This window comes from Bubalus kerabau, chromosome 3, assembly GCF_029407905.1.
Source record: "Bubalus kerabau isolate K-KA32 ecotype Philippines breed swamp buffalo chromosome 3, PCC_UOA_SB_1v2, whole genome shotgun sequence".
NCBI lineage: Eukaryota > Metazoa > Chordata > Mammalia > Artiodactyla > Bovidae > Bubalus > Bubalus kerabau.
Window position 1 is genome coordinate 11380296 of NC_073626.1, and position 23252 is coordinate 11403547.

Genomic DNA, 23252 nt, shown 5'->3' on the forward strand with positions numbered 1-23252 from the left:
CTTCTTAGCTCCCCAGCATGTGGGATCTTAGTTCCCCCACCAGGGATGGAACCCATGTCCCCTGCATTGCAAAGCAGATTCTTAACCATTGGACCACCAGGGAAGTCTTGTGAGGTGTATTCTTAAAAGACACAAGGAAAGATATGTGTGTGCATGCCCTTCTGCAGCACTGGAGGTTTAGTTTTAGCCATCGTGGGCTTTAATGAAAGACTGTGGTAGGATCCTGACCAGTAGTCTTTTCCTCTGATATTCTTTGTAAATAAATGTTAGCGGGACAGAAACAATCCGAACTCCGGGAAAGGGATAATGACGGAAGTCATCAGCAGGTGGTGACAGAGCTGGCTATATAGATCTCCTTACATATACCATAAACCAGGTCATCCAAATGCTTGCTTGAAAACTACCTCTGCTGCTCTTCCCAGCAACGCTGGGGAAAGGCAAGACAGACACTATAGTCTCCATTTGCCTGATGAAACACTGAACCACAGAGAGAAGTCAGTTTTCAAGGGTCCAAGGCTGAAAGCCACATCTCTGGCTTCTCCTAAAGAAACCAAAGATGTAGGCTGAGTAATGTGTTGGCTAAGAGAAACAAGTGGCAAATGAGGGAAGAGTTGGAGACTTTTAATTATTAATAGCTTCTATGGAGGTTCTGAGATGAGTCCCTTACCCTGAAGTTGAGGATAACACCTGGTTGTCTGAGAGAAAGGGCTGGCACTGGAGCAGGTGCTCAATTAATGTTTAATGAACAAATGAGACAGGGCGTGAGACAAGGATGGGCAACCAGAGAGAGGGCCTTAGTGCCCTAACAGTGTTTTGATTCAGCACAACGGGTAAACAGAAGCCTTCGGAGAGGGTTCATAGAGAAAGCACTAGAGGAGAAACTCCCTGCCTTATTGAAGAACAACTGCACAAACTTTTATACTCAGATTTTGGTTTGTTTGGGTTTTTTTTTCAACGACGAGATCTAAAATAATGAACAAGAATTCTGCCTTCCAAAGAGTCACTGTGGCAAACCCCAGAGACAATAGTTTTTTCAAGCTTTGGAGCTGCTCTGCCTTCACCCCCGAAACGTGCTATTGGAGCGACCCAAGGCTTCTAAAGAATAGCAGCAGCTTGCAGACGATTAATCACTGTAAATTCAAGCCCGTCAGAAAGGCTCAGGAGCTCCAGGCGGTCGCGGACTCGGAGCAGCGTCGCCCAGCGGGCAGACGCAGCGGCTGCGCTCCGGGGCCTCCCTCCTCTCCACAGCATTCCGGCGCCGGGGAGCTGCCACCTCCGGGGCGGCCGGCGTCGGGGCCGAGGGGACAACTCCGCCGGCGCTGGGAGGGCGGGCGGCGGCCGAGCGGGCGCCGCTATTGGCTGGCCGGGCGGCGGCGGAGGGGCGGGGCCGCCGTGATTGGCGGGGGGGCCCAGCCGAGGGGGGCGGGGCCGTTATATCTGGGGAGTCCCCGTCGCGGCGCAGGCAGTCGGGCTGCTGGAGTGCGGCGCCGCCGCGGGACCCGGGAAGCCGGTTGACGCGCGGGCTGGCGAGGCAGGGAGGGGGTTGGTGCGCGGGGCGCGGCAGCTGCGGGGCGTAGGGCAGGGGTCTGCAGGGCTGCCGTCTCCCGGGAGCCAGCCTCGCCGATCCCGGAGCTGGGTCTGAACCCCGCGCACACCAAAGACGAGGCGGCTGTGGCAGCAGCGGCGGCCCCAGCCATGCTGTGCTATGTGACGAGGCCGGACGCAGTGCTGATGGAGGTGGAGGTGGAGGCGAAAGCCAACGGCGAGGACTGCCTCAACCAGGTGAGGACCGGGGGCCCCTGCCGGCCCCCTGAGGCCGGGGTCAGGGGCTGCCTCGCGGTGGTGCGGGCGGCGACGGCGGCGGTGGGGAGTGCGCCTCCGGCGCCCGGCCTGCGCCCCCTCCTTCCCGAGGCCGTAGGGGCGCGCGGCCCCCTTCCTGGCGCGCGCGGGGGTGGCCCGTTGGTGGGGGTGGGGCGGGGGCGCGGAAGACGGGCCGCGGGCCTGCCACCCGGTCCCCCAGCCCGGCACTTTGCCGGAAGAAAGCGACCCGGCACACCTGCTGCAGGTGGTGTGTGCAGGAGGCTGCCTGTCGTCCCCGCGGGGCCCGGCGGCGCCACCTGCGTCCCGGGATGAGGTGGCCGGAGGAGGTCGCAGGTCCCTCAGGTTGCTGGGCAGACAAGCCGGGTCCCTTGCCTCTCAAGGCTTCTCAAGCGGACGGTTCACCGCCCTGCCTCTCCCGATTCGCTGGGGACGGTGGGTTTGGGTCATAAACTCCTTGGTTGTCTGTCAGCACGCGCGTTTCCTCGGGAGTGAAAAACCGTTCCAAACAGCGCCTAGTGGTGTGGCAGACGGCAGGATTTGCTCTCAAGTGAAACGCTGTGCCTTCAACCCCCCTCGACCTGAGATGTTTGGAAAGCCTTGTGTAAAGCTTAGCAGACACTTGTGGCGTGTTTCCTCAGTGTGTTTATTTTTTTGGAACCCAGATGGTTAAAATTGTCCAGATAATAAGCTGCCAAATCAGCTGTGCAGATTGTGCTGGTGCAGGGAATTCCAGTGATTGGAATAAGAAGGAAAATACCCCGTGGATTCCCCTCCTCAGGCTTTCTGGAAGGCTGCATTTTGAGAACCCCTTTTGTGCCTGCCTCTATACCACGACTAGTGGTTTAGCATCACTGGAGCCTTAGAACTTTGTTCTTACAGCCTACAACGGGAATTGTAACACCGTTGTTGAACTTTGTGTTTTTTTAAAAAAACATATGCAAGAATCTTAGATGGAGTCTTGGTTTGCTTTGACCACATGGACTGCTTGCTTATCTCTGCTGCATTCATTTTTATTTTAGGTGTGCAGGAGATTGGGAATTATAGAAGTTGATTATTTTGGACTGCAGTTTACGGGTAGCAAAGGTGAAAGTTTATGGCTAAATCTGAGAAACCGGATCTCCCAGCAGATGGATGGGCTAGCCCCTTACCGGCTTAAACTGAAAGTCAAGTTCTTCGTGGAGCCTCATCTCATCTTACAGGAGCAGACTAGGTAAAATGATGCTAAAATAAACCAATGTCAAATAGACCTTTGATTCCCTTTAGGGAGAGCCACTGCACCTTCCTGGAGATGCTCACAGGCGCGTTTGTTTTGATACAGAGGTGGTTCATAACTTAGAAGTTTTCCATAGCACAGTTATTTTGTTGAGGTGAAAAGAGAGCAGCATAGTTGGCCAGGGGTACATTTTCCAGCTCTTAGGGTATTTTTCTTGTCTTTATAAACAGTGGGAGAGCAGGGATGAATTCTTACAAACATTTGAGATCAGCGCCACAACTCAAAAAAATTTTAAAAAGAAAGAAGCAAGACCCAAGTGACTTCCTGAAAACATCATCTACTGCCCGATAGTAACCTCTGCCTCAGCAGTGTTACTATAGGTCATTGCGGACTGTTCTAACAGAAAGCAGGAAACAGTTCCTCCTGGGTTACTTAAACTTGGTCAACTTCTTCAGCCTCGTGTCAGATTACAGTGTGTAGCAAAGAACTCTTTCCGAATTTTTTGAGTTTTTCAGTTTCTTACAAATGCAGTTAAGAAAACTCGTCTAACGCCAGTAGTAACATGCTACCCCACAAATACATTACACATGATTGTTGGGTTTAGACTGCTAAATTTCTCTCTCTACTTCTAGAAAGCTGCCAGTAGTGCGAGACAATCAGAGTGTGCGGTTTCCTTTTTCAAACAGAAAATGGATTCTCCCCTGGACTAGACGTAATACTTTTCTCAAGGATGAGCTAAGCTAGGAAACTGGTGTTTAATATTTATTGCTGAAATGCAAGAGACCTAAATCTTATATAGTGGTGTATTTACTTAAAAAAAAAAAAAAGAAAAAAAGGAAAATGACTTTACTTTTAAACACAGCAAACTTTGGATCTTTGGATCTTAGTTTTAGTGTTTTCCTACTTTGGCTTGGAAATTTGCCACGACCATAAAAATGTGAGTGTGACAGTTTTGAGTAATGATGAGTGAGCCATATTCTTTAGCATTTTTTTAGCATGTCATTTTATTTTTTTGGTCGTTTACCAGAGGATGGCTAGACACATATTTTGAAATACTGTTTATTTGAGTTTGAAATCTCTGCTTTGCCTTGTTATGGAGCTTTAAAGGGTGAGGGAAATGTTCAATTTTGTATCTGAGAGAAGCTAGTGTATTGAATTCTTAGTGCTTCTAAAAATGTCTTGCAAAATATTCAAGTAATTCCATGTTTAAGAATGTCTTAGCTGTCTGTATGACACCAGGATAGGTTGCGTTATTGCTTTTTTAACTTAAAGCTGATTTGCGAATGCTTCTACTTTGCAGTTCAGTTTGATAACTTGCAATTGAGTAAGAAAAAAATATGTGTGTATATATAAAACACAACCTCTTGGAATTTTCATTGTTTAGTTTTATCCTGATTTTGCAGTTATTTCAGGGCCTCCATTTACAAATCTATTTTGATGACACATTTATTTTTTTAATCTGCAGAAGCTTGGAGGACTAAATACATCATTAAATGGTAGCAGTCATAACAGTATAACATGTGCATTTGTATTATAAATGCTTACAGATTTTACAGTTTGCTACCAGACATTCTTTACCTGTGCTTTCTTATAATAGAGTTAATAACTATTATCAAAGCCATTTTATTCATGCAAGAAATACATTTTATGAGTTAGAATTGGAATCAAATTTCCTACTTTATTGACTCAATGACTTTGACTCTTGAGATTCAAGCCTAATAGCACTCAAAGAATGCACATACCTGGTTAGACTTGGTAATTTTAATTGATTTTCATTCCATTTGAAATACCAAAAAATTCAGGTGATCTAAACTTTTGATTTTTAAAATATTGGTGTTTTACTTTTCTGTGGGGTTGTCTGAAGTAACAGAATTTTAAGAAAATGCCACCTAAAGTGTATATAGCATTCAGCTTTAATAAATAGATAAAGTGATTTATAATTAGCTTTATACCTTTTCATTAGGAACATAAGTTGTGCTGGGCCCAGTTTCGCTACAATTAGCATTGTGTTTATGTGCCAGATACTACAGAACAGGAACACTTATTTCCCTTAATGTTAACATGATAAAGTTGGTGATTAATGTTTTTGATGTTCAATCATTTGTTATAAAATATTGATATAAAATGCCATGGAAGTAAAATAGATCTATTTACATAGTGAGTAAGCTCAGCTTTGCCAGTCCAGTTATGAGAGGTGATATTTTAGCATCTCCCAGTCAAGTCATGAGGGTACACTTAGTATACTGAAAGTGTCTGGACAGTTTATTAAATGGTGCTGAAATATCCTGGCCAAGCTGTCCTCCGTGGACAATTAAAGCAGCCTGCTTACAGTAGAGCTGGCCTAACTGGGGGCAGTTCATACATTAGTTTGCATCAAATTAGGGAGGCTGCTAGAGAATGACAGGCAGGAAGGCCTGTCTAATAGCAGAGTCCTAGGGGCCACACGGAAGCCCTGTGTTCTAGGTTCAGCTCAGCCACCAACCACCAGTGTAAACAGCCTTCTAAGACTTGAGCCCTGCTGAAAACCCTGAAAAGAGTTTCTTTAAGATCGCTTCTAGCCGATTTTTTTTTTCTTGGCTTCTGTTTCTCTTCATATCACTTTTCTAATGCTTTTTTTCTAGATAACATTTCTCTGAAGATAGAAAAAACATTTCCAGTGTCTGCTTAGATAGGGAGATAGAGTTAGTCTGGTTTCTGATGTGGCCTAATTTTAGATTTGATTCTTTACCCAGACTATTTTGTTTGCTCTTGAATGAGGAATTCTGGAAAGTAACCGGAGAGGTTTGTTTAGACTCAGCTGGAACATTTCAGAGAGGAAGACAGCAGGTATTTTCAGCAGATGTTTGCCATGCTGTGGATTAAAACGAAACGTGAGACTAATATATTCTGAAAGTGGATCTGAAATCCCAGTGATCTTTGAAATTCTTACCTTTCAGAGGCTCTTGGTTATTCACAGCAATTCAGACCAGATTTTGTCAACATTTTCAAAACCAGAGGTTAGAGAATTATATGCTTCATCTTCAGGGATAGTAGGTATTTATACTGTCCACTGCCAATAAAACCTTTCTGTTTCTCCTGATTTTGCCACATTTTAGCAGAGCTCTGTGTTCTTTGCTAGGGGGCACCCTTCTTAGTTAAGATTCCCCAACACCTGAATCCTTTATCCCAGAGAACAATCCTCATACAAGCACTCCGTGAGTGCTGAAGTACATGTTCATGGAAATGCTGTAATCCTGCATGTCGCATCCCATTAGGGTCTTAAAGTTGTGAGCGGTGATGAGTGTGATTGCAGGCCCCAGCTCACTCATCACTCCTTGGAAAAGCCTTCTCTAGGCCCACTTGGGAGAAGGCAACGGCACCCCACTCCAGTACTCTTGTCTGGAAAATCCCATGGACAGAGGAGCTGGTAGGCTGCAGTCCATGGGGTCTCGAAGAGTCAGACACGACTGAGCGACTTCCCTTTCATTTTTCACTTTCATGCATTGGAGAAGGATATGGCAACCCACTCCAGTGTTCTTGCCTGGAGAATCCCAGGGACGGGGAAGCCTGGTGGGCTGCTGTCTGTGGGGTCGCAGAGAGTCGAACACGACTAAAGTGACTTAGCAGCAGCAGGCCCACTTAGGAGACTGAACTCTCCGAATGTATCATGCCGCTTTCCCTTACAACATCTAATGAATGTGTAGCACTCATTTACTTTTGTGACCGTTTGCTTATCATCAGCTACTCTAATAATCTAAATTCCATTAAGAAGGAACTGATCAACCATGTATCCCCAGAGTCTAACGAGTACCTGGTGTGTAAATATTTGCTGAATCAATGAATTAAGAACTTGGAAGTCAGTAAAAATGGGGTTAACTGATACTGATAATACAGATTTTCTTGTAGATGTTGACATGTTTTGCCAGTTTGCTTCTATAACCTGAAACGTTTGAGATGATCTAAAATAAATCTCACCATTAAACGTTTTCTAGTGGTTCTTCTTGGTTAATAGTTTGCTTGGTGCTTGGCATTCTTCTGTTTGCTGGCTGCCTTCCTTCGCCCCCTCTATTCCATTCAGAGCTGTTTGTTCATTGTGGCTATTTGTTCTTATCTAGGATGAACTACCGCCCACCTGGGCCTTTTATGATGTTCAGATAGTTTTCAAGCTGCAGGCCGACTTTATCTAATTTCAGCCAATTTGTAGGTCCTTGGTACTTACTAAATTCAGTTTTTCCCTGTCTCCCAACAAAAATCATTTAGACATATGAAAGTTCAGGAACGATGGCATCACTGAAACCCACAAAGCAAATACCACATGTAAACTATAGGCAGAGATGAGGTGATAATCTCAAATCAGTCCACAAGTGAATCAGGTTGACCTTAGCCCATGCCTGTAATCATGTTGAGAATCTTATAAAACATTGTCACGAGGGTAAATGTTGATTACAGAACTTACCTTTGTGTGATTCAGGATGGGTAAATTCCATAGGATGCATTGCAGGAATATTATGTTTTTTAATATCAACTACATGTCTAAGAGTGGAACAACACATTCTTTTTTTTTTTTTTTTTTGATATGCCCAAATATAACATAGGCCCCAGGAAAGTAAAAAAGGTTAAAAACAGACATGTATATTATTTCAAAGAAAGTATTAATTACATTTCTGAATTCTAATTTATTAAGTTTCTGCTCAGAATATGGGATGTTTGTGTGGTTTTTTGTTTATTTTAGCCACAGGATGCCCACCCAGGCACCTTCAGTCTCTTTTTGAACTTCTGATACTTATATATACATATAAAATATCAGAGAAGATTGAGAAATTGATTTGTAGCCCAAATGAACTTTTCATTTTGAATGTCATTATGAATAAACTCTGACTATTTAGAGGGCATTGAGGGTCAGACCCAGGGTGACCAGTGTGGGATTAGGTTCCAGGTATACTTATTCTGAGTTGTGTCCCTGATTCCAGGCCTCTAATCTAGATTGCTGAGAAAGAGATTGTAGTTGACACTCTTAAACTCTGCGATTGCCTGGATTGTTATTTGCCCAGGGACAGCTATCTCCAGTAAGTGAGTAATCATACCTTTTAGAAGTGAGATTTTATGCTTCCAGGTATTTTTCTGGAATAAGTTGTAATCAATTTGAAGTTACGAATTTCTCTTACCTGTACCCTCCTTACCATTTAACTGCTTTGGAGCCTAAGGAGGAAACAAATTTATCAGTGATTCCCATTTTACATTTTGGGCTTTGAGAAAGATTTTCTTAAGCCTGAATAGAGACCTGACTTGGTAATTACTGGCTGTGACAGGTTTCTCAGTTGCAAACTTTCCATGAAATGTGTTAGATTTGATGGCTCATTTTAGTTATGGCTCCTCGTTTGAATTCTGAACCTTGACCCTAAGGGATTTTTACTAGTATTATGTTCTCAACCTCTTACTATAAAGATTTTCAAATGTACAGATAAGTTGAAGATTTTTACATTGAACACCAAAAACACCTAGATTCTGCTATTAACAGTTTAACATTCTTGTTTGATTACATATTTATCCACTTATTGGCCCCTCTACCCATCTATCAGTCTGTCTTTTTTTATGCCTTTCAAAATAAGTTGTAAGTACATATCCCCCTAAATACTTCACTATGCATATCATTAACTAGAACTCAGTCTTTGCCTACAGTTCTTTTTTTCTTTTGATATAAAATTTACATATGATGAAATGCATAAATTGTAATATTTCACTTAGTTTTGGCAAATAGATGTACCTGTTTAAAACCCTTATTAAGATTTAGAATATTACCATCACTCCAGAAAGTTCCCTCATGACCTTCTGCAGTCATTCTCTACTCTCCTTCCCTACCTCCACCCACCCCACTCCACAACCAGGTTGTATGTTTTTCCAACATAAATTAGTTACACCTGTTCTACCTCTTGTTGGTGGAATCACACAGTAGGTATTCTTTTGTGTCTGGCTCCTTTTGTTCATCATAAATTTTTTGAGACCCATCATCTTGTTGTATACATTAGTGACTTGTTGCTGTTTATTGCTGAATAATATTCCATTGTATTATGTACTGCTGTTTGTTTATCCATACTCCATTGATGAATACCTGTTTCCCAGCTGTCATGAAGAAAGCTGCTATAAACATTCAAGCACAAGTCTTTTTTTGTAGACATGTGTTTTCATTTCTCTTGAGTAAATAAGATTGAAATAGCTGGGTCATAGAGGAGGTAATTGTTTAACTTATAAGTAACTGCCAGTTTTTTCCAGAAACGCTTGTACCGTTCTGTGCTCCTGTCAGCAGTGTGCAGGGGGCCAGTTCCTCCACATTCCTGCCAGCCTTCTGCTGGGTTTGCAGTGCTAACACATTGTGGTTTTAATTTCTACATCTCTATTGATTAATAACGCTTTCTCATCGGCTTATTGGCCTTTCAAACATCTTTTGTGAAATACCTGTTCGGGTCATTTGCCCATTTTTACTTTAGTTGTTGCCTTTATTTTTGAGCTGCACACATTCTTTGTATATACCAGTTTTTTGTCAGATATTTGTTTTATAAGTGTACTTTTTTCCTGTGATTTGCCTGGTCTTTTTCTTTAATGCATTTTGACTGGAAGGAGTTTTTAATTTTGGTTAAGTTTCACTTATGCACTTTTTTCTTTTATGATTTTTGCTGACTGCATCCTGAAGAAAAACCTTTGCCTGTCTCCAAGTCATGAAGATACTCTCCTGTGTTTTGTTCTAAAACTATTACCGTTTTGGCTTTTATATTTAGGCCTGGATCCATCTTGAACTGATTTTTGTTGCTCTGGAGTTTAAGATACAAAACAAACGTATAGCAATTCTGTTGTGGTTTGATAATTTTTAAATATAACCTGGCAGTTAGAGCTTGTGGTTTAATGACTCATTGAACTGAGGCACGCGTTCAGGTGACCTCAGTGGGTGTCTCACTCTGCGAGGGACTAACCAGCTGTTAAAATGGAGAGCCAGGTTCAGTCAGTCTCTTGGGGAGAAATTCACTTCAGTTATTGGGACCGGAGAGTTTTAAAAAATAACTATTTAGTAATTTGCATGCAATGCAGGAGACCTGAGTTCGGTCTCTGGGTCTGGTATATCCACTGGAGAAGGGAATGGCAACCCACTCCAGTATTCTTGCCTGGAGAATTCTATGGACAGAGGAGCCTGGTGGGCCACAGTCCATATCTACAGAGAGTCAGATATGACTGAGCAACTAACACTTTCACTTTCAGCCATTTTAGAGATGTTTTAGTTGGGTACTTCATTTGGAGTTTAATAGTGAGTGTGGATATAGTTGTCTTATATTTGTGTCATGAAAAGCTTTTCAAAATTACATAACTGGCAAGATAACTGGAGGGCAGTAATAGAGAGTAACTGTCCGTGATGAGCAGATCCACAACTCCCTATTGATTTGCAGAAAATTCTGCTTTGATTATTAGATGATTTCTTTATGAGACAAGGCAGGGTTTAGAGGAGAGTATTCTGATTACAGTTCTTAAAAGATAAAAGACCTAATTTTATGGCTTAAAATTGTGGAAAGGAATTCATTTTAAAAATAGAGGAAATTCTAAGTACATATTTCTAAACAAAACGTATTAAGGATGTGTGGCTCTTTTTTTAAATTAAAATATATATCCTCATATTTATTCCTATTTTCTTTTTTTTTAAATCTCCCCTAATGCTGCAGTAAGTGTGAATTCATGAATACAAAGACATGAGTTAGCTAGTAACTTTTCACTTTGGGCTTCCAAGCCCCATCCTAACTGAGTAAAACTGGAAGAATCATGAATTTCAAGGTGCAGCCAAAGGAATGTTTAGAAAATGAGCTTGTCTGTTAAAGGTATATTCATAGACATTTGCTTAAGACACGATTTTTTTCAAAGGCTTTCTTTCTGTTTATGCTTCTAGCATGTAGCCTAAATTGAATTAGATATGCCAATCACTTTTGATCTTTAGTAAAAAAAAAAAAAAAAAGTAATTCACTGCAGGTCTGACTTCTTTGAACACATCTACTTATTTTGATACTATGGGTAACTTTTAACCCAGCCTACAAAAAGGGAGAGGGTGAAATCCATGAGCCAGTCAGTTACAGGCCAGATAGTTTAAGGGAAAATAATAGAAGAAAATACTTGACTCAGAACCACCCCTAACTATTGAGCCATCCCTGGATTCCTTGCTGGCAATGGTTCTGCACGCCCTGTCATCCTCCATCTGGGAAGAGCACATTAAATAAAGTCTGCTAACAGTCTGCTGCCGCTGTGACCTTTGCTATCGCTGCTCCACGTGCTCTTCTGGAGAGCATAAACTTGTCACCTAAGTGCCAGTTTGCAGCCAGTTATTTTGATAGGATACTTTCCTTCACACCAAAAGGCTGTAAGTTCCATCAAAAGAGGAACTATCACATATATTCACCCTGGAACCCCAGAACTCCAGCATAGGGCTTGGCACAGAGACAATGCATGACGGACTTGTTGACTTGAAAAGGTTGCTTGATAGCCATGAAATGGCAAAATGCAGGAAGCGCCCTACCAGAAAGTTCCTGTAAAGAGGGGGATTTTTGTACTTAAGAGGGTAGCAGTTGCAGTACAGCCTAGAATGTGGAGTATATAGAAAAGGCTATTGCCCTCCACCCCCTTTTTAAAAATTCCAACTCACATGCCGAGAAAGGATCAGCGTTACTGTCAGGCCGCTGGCCACCTGTTAATATTTTGTTATTGCTTCTCTACCTTTGATTTTGGCAGCTGTCTGTCTAGAAGTTGGCATGGGTAGTTTAGAAAAAGAAATTGGATTGATTTTGAACCTCTTTTGCCAGCTATACTAGTCTCTAACTTAATGCCTAGGAAATCAGTTAAAAGACACTTTCACATAAGCAGTGGTTAAATCGAGAAGACTTAGTTTGGGTGATACCCTTGAAAATCTTTCAGCACATGCTTTCTTGTTTAATGTAAGCATATCCTGAGGTTTTTGTTTGCTGCTAGCATGTCCTCTGATGATGCAGAGACAGAGGTACGTAAACCAAGACAAAGCTTACCGAATGGTCGCCTAAAAGCCTTCTGGGGGCTGAGGCAGTGTCGCAACACCAAGATTTTATGGGGCTGCGAGATCTCAGTCTTTGGATATTTCAAAACAAGTTATTTTTGTAGTCATTTCTTTCCCCGAGTAGGGACCCCCTTCTCAGTTTAGCAGTATGTCAGAAATACTTTAAAGACAAGCAGATGTTTGGTTTAATAAAAACCATGCTTATCTTCTCTCAGTGCTATTACGCATTCTTACTGTGATTTCTTCATCACAGTAAGGGGCTTTGAATGAAAAAAAAAAAACACTGCAGTGTTTGGCAGAGTCTGATAATTTTAAACATTTCTTTATCGTTGTAGAAGGCACAAAATGTTGAATTAAGCATTTTTTAAAGGAGGATTAATGACTCTTGTCAGCCCAAAGTTTTGAGACACTCAACAGTGCCCCTCCTTGTTTTTTCTGGCCTCGGGTTCTCCTACCTCCTTTTCTTGCATTGTTCTCATTATCCCTTCTACCTGGATGTCAGACACAAGACTAACATAAATAAAAGAGACTTGAGGACTCGAATAAGGGTATCCAGCTGAAGGGGGAAGCTGAGTTTAGGAGCCCTGTTCAGAGCTTTACAATGATGATCACAATTCATTTGTTAATTGAGGAGTAGTGTGGCGTTTCAGCATGTTTGAGAGGATGTTTTGAGTCATCAGGGAAAGTTATACTTCTGCATTTGCCAGAGACAAATTTCATAACCCTGGCCAATCTGTCTATGACAGTTTAAACACTCTGTTCAGAGTCTTAGGCAATACAAATTGTCAGGTAACAGCATCTGAAGTTTTCAAGGATTCTAAATTTCACTGACTTTTTGGTAAATGTGGAATGCAGTGTTGTGTACAGTTAGGACAGGGTCAGATGGAATGAAACTAGGACGGGGATATGAACTAATTGCAGACAGTGTGTAGTTTTATGTACATTTATAGAACTCTCTGATGGTAGACGCACTTAGAGAGTCAGTTCACATGCAGCTAAATGGTTTGTGTGTGAATTAGACAAAAGGGTATTCAGATGAGGGGATAGGAAGAGTGGCCTTCAGGACAGAGGGAACAGCAAGACCAGAGACGTGGGAGTGTGAATGTGCTTGGTTTTTCCAGAAAAAAAGACTTGTCTCTTTCCTGGGGCATAGTGGCTGGAGGGAATGACAGGAGTGCACATGTGTTTGCTCAGTCACTTCAATTCTGACTGACTCTCTGCGACCCTACGGACTGTAGCCTGCCAGGCTCCTCTGTCCATGGACTCCCCAGGCAAGAATATGGGAGTGGATTGCCATGCTCTCCTCCATGGGATCTTCCCGACCCAGGAATCGAACCCACGTCTTTGATGTCTCCTGCGTTGGCAAGTGTGTTCTTTATCACTACTGCTACCTGATATGGCTGGAAATCTGGGGCAAGACGTTGAAAAGTCTGGGTTCATGCTGACAGTGTGCTTCCTTGGCAAACAATGGGGATGTCTTGGAGGATTCTGATCAGAGGAATGGCAAGTCTGTATCAGAAGCAAGCATCTTGGAAGATGGATTCACAAAGAGTCTAGGAGATCAGCTTAGGGGACATTGTAAGTTCTCTGACAGTTGAGAGCTACAGTAGGACAGAGGAAGTGAAAGCGGGGAAAACAGAACTGGATTTAAAAGAATTTTCAGGGACAGAAATTAGGCAGAAAGAAAATGAAGAATCAAAATTGAGTGTATCGTAAAAATAGCAAATCAGTCTCTGGTTTCCACTGGGAGAAAAAGTGGGTTTGGGGAGGAAGACACTTTGGCTCCGAACAAGGTGAAATTGGGATACTGAAGAACATCTAGCGGAGAAATCTGTAAGCTCTTGCACATTTGAGTACAATCTTTAGCAGAAAAGTTAGGGTGAAAACGAGAGATCTGAGTGTCATTTGAATCAGATATCAATTACACATCAATATAAAGTTTTTCTGATTAAGATCATTTCTTTTGAAATGTATAATGCAGAAACGTGTATATAATTGTGTATGTAATCCTTAGACTTATTTTTTCTTACTCCTCACGATTTTAATAAAAGGTCTGTAAGTATAAGCATTTCCCAGGTAGCTTTCTACCCTGCTCTGTTTTCCTTCCTTAAAACGGATTATGGAATTGCCATGCAGTGGGTCTGATAACCATGTTAGTGCCCCGGCATAACCTCATTCTCACATTGCTTTGCAGGCATATCTTTTTCTTGCATATCAAGGAAGCCCTCCTTGCAGGCCACCTCCAGTGTTCCCCAGAGCAGGCAGTGGAACTCAGTGCCCTCCTGGCCCAGACCAAGTTTGGGGACTACAACCAGAACACGGCCAAGTACAGCTACGAGGAGCTGTGTGCCAAGGAGCTCTCTAGTGCCACCTTGAACAGGTGAGGCCTCACTTCAGGCTCCTGTTTGTTGTCATGGATCTAGCAGATTTATAAGAATCTCCAGGAGAAACATCAAACTATGATAGATACAGGTAATTTGTGAGGTTGAGACTAAACCATTGCCCACTCTTAACCAACTGTTTTCAAAAGATTCTTATCCTTTTCTTTGAGAAACTTATAAACACAAGATATAATCCACACAAATAAATGCCCTTATACAAAATACTGTATAACAGAAATTATAAAGTCTCTGGCCTTTTAAGAGTGTAAGTCTCTTAGAAAGTCTATCAGATATGTTGACCTTTCCTTCATTCCAGAAAGGATTAAATCAAGAGACCTAACATAGGTGTTTTAATTATCTATTCATGGCTAATGAGTTGCCCTCCAAAACTTAGTGGCTTCAAACAGGAAACATCATCTCACAGTTCTCTGGGTCAGGAGTACTGGCCGTGGCCTGCCTGGGTTCTCTGGCTTTGGATCTCTCAGGAGGCTGCAGTCAAGCTGACCATGGGGTTCAGCCTCAGCTGAGGGAAGGATCCGCTTCCAGTTGGGCTCGGGTGGCTTCTTGTTGCCTGGCCTGTGCCCTCACCACATAGGCCTCTTTCCAGAGGCTGTTTGATAACATGGTGACTAGCTTCCCCCAGGACAGGCAATCTGGTCAGAGCAAGAGCGAACACCCAAGATGGAGTCTTTATAAATTAATCTCAATATTGAGTGACAGCCCATCCCTTCTGTCATAATCTGTTCATTAGAAGCAGGTCATTAATCCAGCCTATACTCAAGGAAGTTATACAGGGACATGGATACCAGGGGGTGGGGTTCTTTAAGGACAATATTGGAGGCTGTTCCACCCCAATAGATAAAATAAGTCTTGCATATTTCAGTTGCAAATGACCTAATCAATCCCATATAATGCTATATTATAATGAAACTTAGAAAGTAAACCTAGACAAATGCATGAGACATTCCTAGGTATAAATTTCTTACATATATTTTTAGAGATTTTCTCTTGTTTTTTTAATTCATCCTCATCTGGCATCCCCAGTAGTTTTTTCTACTAAATATTTAATAGTTGAGATCTTGAACAGTGTCTTAAAAGTATTTTACAATAAGTTTTCTAAATAGATGAAACATCAATAATATATAGCTTGAAGTTTTTATGATTCATAAATGACAGTGTCAGTCTAATTCACTAGTGGGAATAATAGATTTCTCTCTGAAAACTGCATCAGTTAACCTCTTTGTACACTCTGGCCTTTTGGTGTCTTACAGCATTGTGGCAAAGCATAAGGAGTTGGAGGGGACCAGCCAGGCTTCAGCCGAATACCAAGTGTTGCAGATTGTGTCGGCAATGGAAAACTACGGCGTTGAATGGCATTCTGTGAGGGACAGCGAGGGGCAGAAGCTCCTCATTGGGGTTGGACCTGAAGGAATCTCCATTTGTAAAGATGACTTCAGCCCAATTAATAGGTATCCCAAGTCTTAAATTTGTTTAGACCTAAGTGTGTATATACTCTTGTAGCTCTGATCATGAAAATAGGAAGTAGAGAGGGATTTACTAGACAGTCATCCTTTAGGGATAACATGTTTCATTTGGGGTAGGTACATTAATTTTATTCAGGCCTTGATAAGCATTCCATTATTTTTTTTAAATGCAGGCTTAAGTGTACTGATGTGGCAGAGTTAATATTTCTCAAATGTCATTCACGGCTATAAAAATCTCATTTCACCTACACACAGTTCCCCAAAACTCACTCCAGCGCTCCTCTTCACTTACCCCAAGTGCTTTTCAACGAACCTTTATAACTTGCGAGCAGAGTGCTTATCTGATGGTCTTATTTGAGTATCTGGTTTTACGGCTGGGCCATGGCACATGGGAACCTCACTAGGTGCCTGCGCAGTGGTGGACCTCCCCTGAGCCCACGTTTTCCTCCCCTCTTTCAGGATTGCTTACCCCGTGGTGCAGATGGCCACCCAGTCAGGGAAGAACGTGTACCTGACCGTCACCAAGGAGTCTGGGAACAGCATCGTGCTCTTGTTCAAGATGATCAGCACCAGGGCAGCCAGTGGGCTCTACCGAGCCATAACAGAGACACACGCGTTTTACAGGCATGTACCCCCCTGTGCTCCATGACCCCAGTGTCTGCCTCAGGGCTGAGGTTTCCAGGTGACAGCAAGCCTCCTACAGTTCCTGGGATCATGTGTCAGTGAACCATGTACAGAGTTTAAGAAACTGGTTATTTGTGAACCCTTCATTTCTGCCCTATCAGGGGTCCTTCTCAACATTGTCCTGCTTTTCCTTCAGCACGTGTGCATGTGGCGTGGAGGGTGTGAGTGTGATCTGCACGGACTCGCTCCACTGCTCATCTCTTAGCCCATTTCCTCACCACCCCCACCCCCCGACCGGGTTAACTCTGAGTGAGGGCTTGTTCAGCCACTGTTTTTGCCCTTTCCCTGCAGGATGACCCAAGTTGTTTTTCCTCCCTGGGAGAGTAGCTGCCCTGAGTCCTCAGTGTGTAATGAGGATCCCTCGATAACCATATTGATTCCCTCATTTCTGAGGGTGCTTTAGCGTTGTGATTTGACTCAAATATTTGGAAAATCAAAAGCTACAAAATGTAATTGGCGGGCAACCGGACTATTTTATGTTAAAATAGACACATTGTGAAGCAGAATGGAAAATTTGTAGAAATTTTTAGCATAAATCCAAGGTTACAAAGAAAAACGTCCCTTTTCTCGCCGTAAGCTGCTTTCCACTGTAGCTACTGTCCCTGGAGGTAGAGGTGCCCCTCTGTTTTCACTGTTGCCCAACCAGAGGTCCTTGCTCAGGAGACATTTGAGAAGCATAGAGGTGGCATCATTGAGATGCTTAACACATATGAGACTGGAAGGATTTATTTTCAAGCATGCAGACAAGAATGTTAAATATCTGCCAACATGAGCCTCCCTGTTCACTGCAGCATTTAAGGTCCGGCTCATGGGGCCACCCAGGCCTGTCAGCACTGAGGTGGGTGTTGCATCTCTGTCCGTAGGTGTGACACGGTGACCAGTGCCGTCATGATGCAGTACAGCCGAGACCTGAAGGGCCACTTGGCTTCTCTCTTTCTGAATGAAAACATCAACCTGGGCAAGAAGTATGTCTTCGATATTAAAAGAACCTCCAAGGAGGCGTATGACCATGCCAGGCGGGCTCTATATAACGCGGGTGTGGTGGACCTCCTGCCCAGAAGCGACCCCAGCCCCCCAAACTCTCCCCTGAAGTCCTCAGAGAGCAGCACCAGCTGCAGCAGCTGTGAGGGCCTCGGCTGCCAGCAGACCCGCGCCCTCCAGGAGAAGCTGCGCAAACTCAAGGAGGCCATGCTGTGCGTGCTCTGCTGCGAGGGCGAGATCAACTCGGCCTTCTGCCCCTGTGGCCACACTGTGTGCTGCGAGGGCTGCGCTGCCCAGCTCCAGGTGAGGGTCTACCTCGTTACAGGTGAGGGGGCTGCCTGGCTCCAGGTGAGGGGCTGCTGCTTAGCTGGCTGCCATGGCCCAGGTGCTGACTTGTGGAGGCACTGATGGAGAATGTCCCATGTCCACCTGGGGAAGGTCTTTGTACTTGGTGACTAGGAAGGTGTGGCCCTTAGGAAACAGTATAGATTAGCACACTCTTCTCAACAATGTAATTACTAAACCACAGGCTTCTTTCCAGTCCTGGAAATGAGGATCAGATTTACACGGTAAGACATCTAGTTGGTTGGCTGAGCTGGGTACTGGGATCCAGGCCTTTTGGGCTGGATCTCCCAACAAGATCTCCCAAAAGAAGGCTGAACTCCTTCTTTGCTGTTTCATGTTTTCTCTGCTTCCTGACACTTAGGAGGATGGTGTCTTTTACTTACTTCTTATTTGTGGAAGAATTCTTAGAGTTTTGGGTGATAGTTAACTCACAGTAGGTTGTTGGCTGATTATTTATGATGCATTTCCTTTTATTACCAACTGTGCCTCTCAGGTCCCCTTGAATTGGCTCTCAGTTAGCAAGTCAAACTACTTTTAAAGTTTGTACTCAAAATAAAAGTACCGCTTACATAGTAGGTTTTCCTTTCTTGCACCTTGCATTTCCTTTTACAATAATTTTTTCAGTTTGTTTTCATCCCCCAGAACTGTTAGCTACATGTCGCTGTGATTTTATGTAAAATTAGTCCTAAATAACTTCTAGTCCTTAAGAAGCTGCTAATTTCAGAACTGTTTTTAGGGCTACACATGAGCCAAGAGGATGCCTGCATTCTTCCTTAGACTATGCAACACACTCTTTCCCCAGGAGTGGTCATGAATTTGCCTTTTGCTGTCCACATAGTCTGACCCTCACACCTAAGGCTCCCCCTGTGATTGAAGAGGGGATCTGCTTGCTGAGAGGCCAGCCCCAGGGTGGGGGCAGGGGTGGGGGGGTGTGACTGTCCTGTGACTGGAGCAACCATGCTCCCTGGCCATGTGGCATCTGCCCAGTGATGTTGCCCAAGCCAACTAGCCAAGGACACAGTCTCTGGAATGGTCTCTGGGTCTCCTGCGTCCCTGCCCGAGGCTTCATAGTCACCCCACGTAGGGACTACAGCCTCATCTCACAGCAAAAGACTGTCAGTAATCACTTAACTCACTGTGCCATGTTTAGGGTCTGATTGAAAACCTGATTAATTTCCTTCAGTTTATACTTTCTCATAATCTTTAGTTTTATTTACTTTTAAAACTTTTTATTTTGTGTTGGGGTATCAGATCAGATCAGATCAGTCGCTCAGTCGTGTCCGATTCTTTGCAACCCCATGAATTGCAGCACGCCAGGCCTCCCTGTCCATCACCAACTCCCGGAGTTCACTCAAACTCATGTCCATCGAGTCAGTGATGCCATCCAGCCATCTCATCCTCTGTCGTCCCCTTCTCCTCCTGCCCCCAATCCCTCCCAGCATCAGAGTCTTTTCCAATGAGTCAACTCTTCGCATGAGGTGGCCAAAGTACTGGAGTTTCAGCTTTAGCATCATTCCTTCCAAAGAAATCCCAGGGCTGATCTCCTTCAGAATGGACTGGTTGGATCTCCTTGTGTTGGGGTATAGCCAATTAATAATGTGATCGTTTCAGGTGAACAGTGTAGGAACTCAGCTATACATAGACATGTATCCTTTCTCCCCCAAACTCGCCTCCCATGCAGGCTGCTGCACAACATTGAACTGAGTTTCCTGTGCTATACAGTAGGTCCTTGTTGGCTATCCATTTAAAATATAAGTGTGTGCATGTCCATCTGAAACTCTGACTATCCCTGTTCCCCATTTTTCCCCCTGGCAGTCAAAAGTTCATTGTCTAAGTCTATCTCTTTCTTTTTTATAAGTAAGTTCATTTGTATCATTTCTTTTAAGATTTTACCTGTAAAGGATGTCAGGCTTCCCTTGTGGCTCAGATGGTAAAGAATCTGTCTGGAGTGCAGGAGACCCAGGTTCGATCCCTGAGCTGGGAAGATCCCCTGGAGAAGGGAATGGCAACCCACTCCAGTATTCTTGCCTAGAGAATTCCATGGACAGAAGAGCCCTGGTGAGCTACAGTCCGTGGGTTGCAAAGAGTCGGACACGACTGAGCAACCACACTTTCACTTTCATAGGTGGTGTCATACAATATTTCTCCTTCTCTGCTTGACTTACTTTATATGACAATCTCTAGGCCCATGCGTGTTGCTGCTGCTGCTAAGTCACTTCAGTCGTGTCCGACTCTGTGCGACCCCATAGATGGAAGCCCACCAGGCTCCCCCATGCCTGGGATTCTCCAGGCAAGAACACTGGAGTGGGTTGCCATTTCCTTCTCCAGTGCATGAAAGTAAAAAGTGAAAGGGAAATCGCTCAGTCATGTCTGACTCTTAGCGACCCCATGAACTGTAGCCTACCAGGCTCCTCCGTCCATGGGATTTTCCAGGCAAGAGTACTGGAGTCGGGTGCCATTGCCTTCTCCGATATGTTGCTGCATATGGCATTATTTCATTCTTTTTAATGGCTGGGTAATATTCCATTGTATATGTGTATTATCATCTTTATTTTTAATCCTTTGTCAAGTGCAAACTTACAAACTGGTCAGAAAGCAAAGATCTCTCCCAGGGAAAAGCTAGAAATAATTGTGACCACAGCGTATTTAGAAAATGCACTGTAACAGGTACCCCAGGTAAACACTGAAGACACGGATCCGTGAAGGTGTCCTAACCTGTAGTGCCGGCTTCTTTTCCAGTCGTGTCCCGTCTGCAGATCACGGGTGGACCACATCCAGCACGTCTACCTGCCAACGCACACCAGTCTTCTCAACCTGACTGTGATCTGATCTGCTGTGCACTTACAGGACATGCCATGTCTCCATGAACTGCACTAGTATAAGCTAAAAAAAGATAGATTGTGGAGAGAAAAAATACTCCAACACCCATCTGCCATGCAACGTATAGGGAAAAAAAAACCAACAAGGAAGAATAGAAAGAATATAACTACTCCTCACCGCCAAAATGCACCATGTGTAGATTCAGCACCTGCTGGGTGGCGACCAGGAGGAGCTCTGGAGCCCAGACACATTCCTTGGACTTTCCTTCTTTTTATGATCAAGTAAGGAATCAGGAAAAATCTTTTGACATCAGTTAAGTGGCAGCCTAACCCTAAAGTGGGTACCTTTTAGAAAATGATGTTTTAAGCCTCCTTAACGTATCCCAAGGTAAGTTTCCTACCTGCAGCCAATTTTGTAAAAATTTGTTTTAAGGATTTACTTGGTTCTTTTTGTACGGGTCACGGAGCTCTGGACATTTTTAATAGGAAATTTTTTCTTAAAGAGATACTCATCGTTTTAATGCCATTTCTGTTTTTTCTAACTTGTTCAAAATGATTGGGAGGCAAGCAGATTTAAAAATTGATTCGGGGACTTTTTTTTTAAAGTGGGCAACAAAGTTGTCAGATTTAAACCAGTCTGGCCAGTGGAAAACAGTTCACTCCACATGGATGGTTTCCTATCCCTTCCTCCTCCCTTCTTCTTACCACGTCCCCAAGCCTTTCAATGATAAAATGCTACCAGTTTAGTTAGACGATTTCTATGTAGTAGTTGGCACTCCTTGGGCCTCTTGAGTTGGGGGAACGTTTTATTTTAAGATTGAAAAGGGAGTGCATGTTCCTTGGAAGGGAGGGCATTGCTCGCCGAGACGAAGCTTCGTGGCATACAAACGGGGCGGTTCGTGAGTTCTCCCATGCACCCTGCTCCAGCTTCACCCAGTGAGGCTGCTTTTGCTTGATCCATCCAGCCTTTTACAGCCTTGTCATAGATGTTCTAGATATTGGATGCTTTTCTTCTTTTTTGGTAGTAAATGCTTAAGTATTAACTTTTTGTTGTCCCTCTATGTTATAGAGGGGTTTTGGGGTTTTTTTTGTTTGTTCGTTTGTTTCTGTATTCTTAATCATGTTTTTCCACTCCCACTTGGGAATTTTGGACGCTGGTCAGCTTGTGGGTTTTCTAGGATGTTGGGAAACCTAGATGACCTTACTGGGTGCAATACTAGCTACATTAAAGCTAGAAACCTACACTGTCACTTTACTGAGATTTCTGAGTATACTTTCCATATTGCCTTAATGTAGCAGTAATGTGTTTATGCATTTGTTTCTTTGCACAGACATTTTGTCAAATATTAAAACTCTACTTTTTTATGGCACATATTAGCATATAAGCCTTTATTCCAAGAGGTATTTATTTTTTCACTTGTAAAAAATAATGTTTCCACATAAAGAACTCTGTTATATCCTAGAGGACTTCTGTCTTTTATATTCAGGATAATAAAGACTTTAAAGCAAACATGGGTGTTTGTATGTCATAGTGATTGTCATTTAAGCCAGTTTTTAATCATTTAAAAAGAACATGGATAACATCCTGGTTGGTATCTACTGTGGTCCTTCATGTAAAGTTTGAAAATGTTCAGGGTATTGGCTCTAACTGAGGAGACTGTTTACCAGTTACTCATTCGTCTGTGTTTTCTGGTTAGGATTGGAATGTAGGTGACAGCGGGGTCATATGCACAAGCAGAAGAGAAGATGGGAAAAGGACTATAAAGTATTGGAGAAGGAAGGGAGTGGCAAAGTTGGAAGTTAAAAATGTAAACCTGGGTGGTACCACTAGTGCGTGGCCTAGTCAGGACAGGTGAGTGTCGTCCTGGGTCCCAGCAGAGAGCCCCAGGCTGCAGACACGTCGGCTTCCGTAGGACAGCTTGCCTGCTTCTGCCAGTACCTCGCTGCCCTATGTGTGCCAGTGTGTGCTCACAAAGTACATTGTGGAGCAGAGAACAGCGCACGTAATATAAAGAACTCAGAACTATCTGTGGTACTTGAGTAATTTCAGCTGCTGCAGAAGTTCAATACAAGTGCAGTGACTTTAAGTAAATAATTTTCTAAAAGTCAAGAAAAGCAAGATTTGTTTTCTACAAGTCAGCCCACCATCAATTTCTAGGAATTAACTCATTTGTTCAATCAGTACATTTATGGAGCACCTGCTAGGTAATTTTGCAGCACTGGAAATTTAATAATGACCATGACATGAATGATATAGGACTTAACCTATAATTTACACTGTTTTCTCTCTATATAGAAATTAAATAATATTCAGAATCATAGAATATTAACACTGGAGGGAATCCTAAGAGTGATGGTCTCAAAATACTGGCCAGAATAATGGATGGATGGATGACAGGCCAACTAATGGATGACATATTGTTCACTCTTCTAGACCACCTAAAGTTTAATGACTAACATAAAAACTACTATATTACAAGGTGACTTAAT

At 43.2% G+C, this 23252-nt stretch overlaps 1 protein-coding gene across 1 annotated transcript; it reads left to right on the forward strand.

Moving 5' to 3' along the window:
* The first annotated feature begins 1466 nt into the window (after nt 1–1466).
* On the forward strand, nt 1467–22272 carry MYLIP (myosin regulatory light chain interacting protein). The gene is made up of 7 exons (XM_055570676.1): nt 1467–1782; nt 2841–3031; nt 14263–14448; nt 15721–15918; nt 16393–16557; nt 17481–17901; nt 20683–22272. The coding sequence occupies exons 1-7, from the start codon at nt 1696–1698 to the stop codon at nt 20770–20772; spliced, it is 1338 nt and encodes a 445-aa protein (XP_055426651.1). The 5' UTR covers nt 1467–1695; the 3' UTR covers nt 20773–22272.
* The last annotated feature ends 980 nt before the right edge of the window (nt 22273–23252 follow it).